Source organism: Aplysia californica, unplaced genomic scaffold (assembly GCF_000002075.1).
Source record: "Aplysia californica isolate F4 #8 unplaced genomic scaffold, AplCal3.0 scaffold00875, whole genome shotgun sequence".
Taxonomy (NCBI): domain Eukaryota; kingdom Metazoa; phylum Mollusca; class Gastropoda; order Aplysiida; family Aplysiidae; genus Aplysia; species Aplysia californica.
The window spans coordinates 276,574-278,904 of NW_004798145.1; the positions used below are offsets into that span (position 1 = coordinate 276,574).

Below are 2,331 nucleotides of genomic sequence, written 5' to 3' on the forward strand. Positions count from 1 at the left end.
CACACAAACACACACACACACACACACACACACACATACACACACACACACACACACACACACACACAAACAAACAAACAAGCGCCCAACCTTAAATTCCAACTCCTCCTTAACAAACTTGGATCTGAAGTCAGCAAATGCTCTTTGGAAGAACCCCTTAGGCTGAAGTAGAAACACCACTTGAATATGTACAGGGAAGAATGCCTGGGAGGAAAAAAACAGTATCATCATAAATAGATACACGTCAAACCTGCACAAGACGACCATCCATTGTCGAGGAGAAACGTGGTCATCTCAGACATATGGTTCACTTAGATAGTGCCGTTATAATAATACAGAAAGAAAGCCAGAGGGTGAGTGGAAACTGATCGTTTATATAACTGATCGTTTCAGACAGATGATCCCTAAAGCAGTATATTATTATAGAAATAAACCAATTCCTGACTGATAGATAGAACATGTTATTCCCCTCCATCGACACAATTAAGATCATTTAAGAGACGGGCTGCTTCGTCTCTGCCAGTCAGGTCAACAACACCATAGACCAACATGATAACAACCGAGCCAGCGGCAAGTCCATGATGCACAGACTCTACTGGAGATAACTGAAAAAGCGAGAACTTAGGAAAATAATGAAAATGGAAGGCAAAAGAATCATTAAAAAATAATGAGTAAATTAAGTATTGGACGAAACGAAATGTAGAGCTACATATTTATTATTCAAAGCCCGTTAACAGTCCAGAAAATAGATAATAACCCCCCAAAAAAGCAAAACAAGAAATAAAAACCCACCAAATTATTGCACAAAGCCTACGCCAAAAAAATTATCGGTATCGATTGTTGTTCCTTTTGGACGGTAAAACCTAAATTGGAAGGCAATTTTCAAGGGGGTCCAAATGGTCTAAATTTCTCGATTAAAAGGGCTTGAAATCTTGCAAATAGCCACTTGATGGTTAGCATTGTGTACGCAATTAAACACAGTCTCTGGGTAGTATCATTTTGGCAAACAGACACAATATTCATCTAGATAGTGCTTTGTAGACAAACAAAGACGGCAGCATTTTAAAAAACCAACAAACAAACAGCTGTCTAGGTCACAAGGAAGGAAAAGCATACTCACTGAGAGTTTAACAAGAATAGATTTGACCGCTCCCCATCCATCTTGCCGTCTGTCGATCACAATGACAAAGCCAGATTCTGACTCGTGGAGCCTGAGGAAGACATAAACACAAAATTCCAGTAAAATAGTCTGATGAAACCTAAATACAACACCACAGTCAAAGAGTCTGAGGGAGACATACACAACGCCATAGTCAAAGAGTCTTGCGAAGACATTAATACCACATTAAAGTCAAAGAGTCTTTTTGTCTTGGAATGAGTTTTACTGCACTTGCGCCACAATTGGGTCATATAAATGCCGAAAATTAGAGGTTTACAAGAGAGTAACAAACACATTAAAAGTGAGGAGAGATAAGGACGATAAATGTTTGACAGAAAAGAAGTACCAGATCTCTCGCAAACCACCCACAACCAAAGAGGAAGAAATAAAGAACACGTATCAAAGTGAAATACAGTACAATACAAAAAGAAAAGAAAAAGCAATTCATCATCATAAAGTGCCATATCTGAAACAAACATCAGCAATGGGGGTTCGCCATTCATTTCTCCGATAGGATGCTCTAAGAAAATAATAATATTTAAAAAGATTGTCCGGATCTTTCCCCGTCACCCGTCTGTTAAGGCAAAAGCACAAGATAATGACATAGCCTTGTGACGATCTGGGGTCGATGACAGGACAAGATAAAGCTGAAGGCACGGCCCATAAGCCCGAAAGAACCCTATAATGATCTTCTTCTTCTTCTTCTTCTTCTTCTTCTTCTTCTTCTTCTTCTTCTTCTTCTTCTTCTTCTTCTTCTTCTTCTTCTTTTCTCTCTCTCCATCCATCCATCCATCATCCATCTATCTAGCAGAAGGCAGAGAGCAAAAAAACGCAAGACAATGACGTCAACTTGTGACGATCTAGGGTCGATGACAGGACACAATAAAGCTGAAGGCACAGCCCATAAGACCGTGGCTCATAAGACCGAGAGAGCCCTTAAATGTTGTTTTTTTTTACTTCCAGCGTCTGTTTAACTACAGTGAATGGCCCCTGGCTGCTTCTCCTCGCTTCCGACAACCGAGTCATCTTGGTCCCCTGGTTATGACGTTTTGTGTTTGTGTTTGCATTACCAGCAAATAAAAGAGAGATGGAGAGGTAATGTGGGGATATGGAAAAGAGAGGAATGGAGAGAAAAGAGACGTTCGGGGAGGGGGTTGTTGTTGTTTTTTTTT

At 40.1% G+C, this 2,331-nt stretch overlaps 1 protein-coding gene across 1 annotated transcript in view; it reads right to left on the bottom strand.

Moving 5' to 3' along the window:
* LOC101861773 (guanine nucleotide exchange factor DBS) overlaps positions 1 to 2,331 on the bottom strand; it is a gene marked incomplete at its 5' end in the record, with an annotated part of 92,556 nt that overhangs the window by 75,777 nt on the left and 14,448 nt on the right. The window contains 2 exon segments of the mRNA XM_013089106.2: positions 91 to 204; positions 1,121 to 1,211. Coding sequence (XP_012944560.1) covers positions 91 to 204; positions 1,121 to 1,211 — 205 coding nt within the window.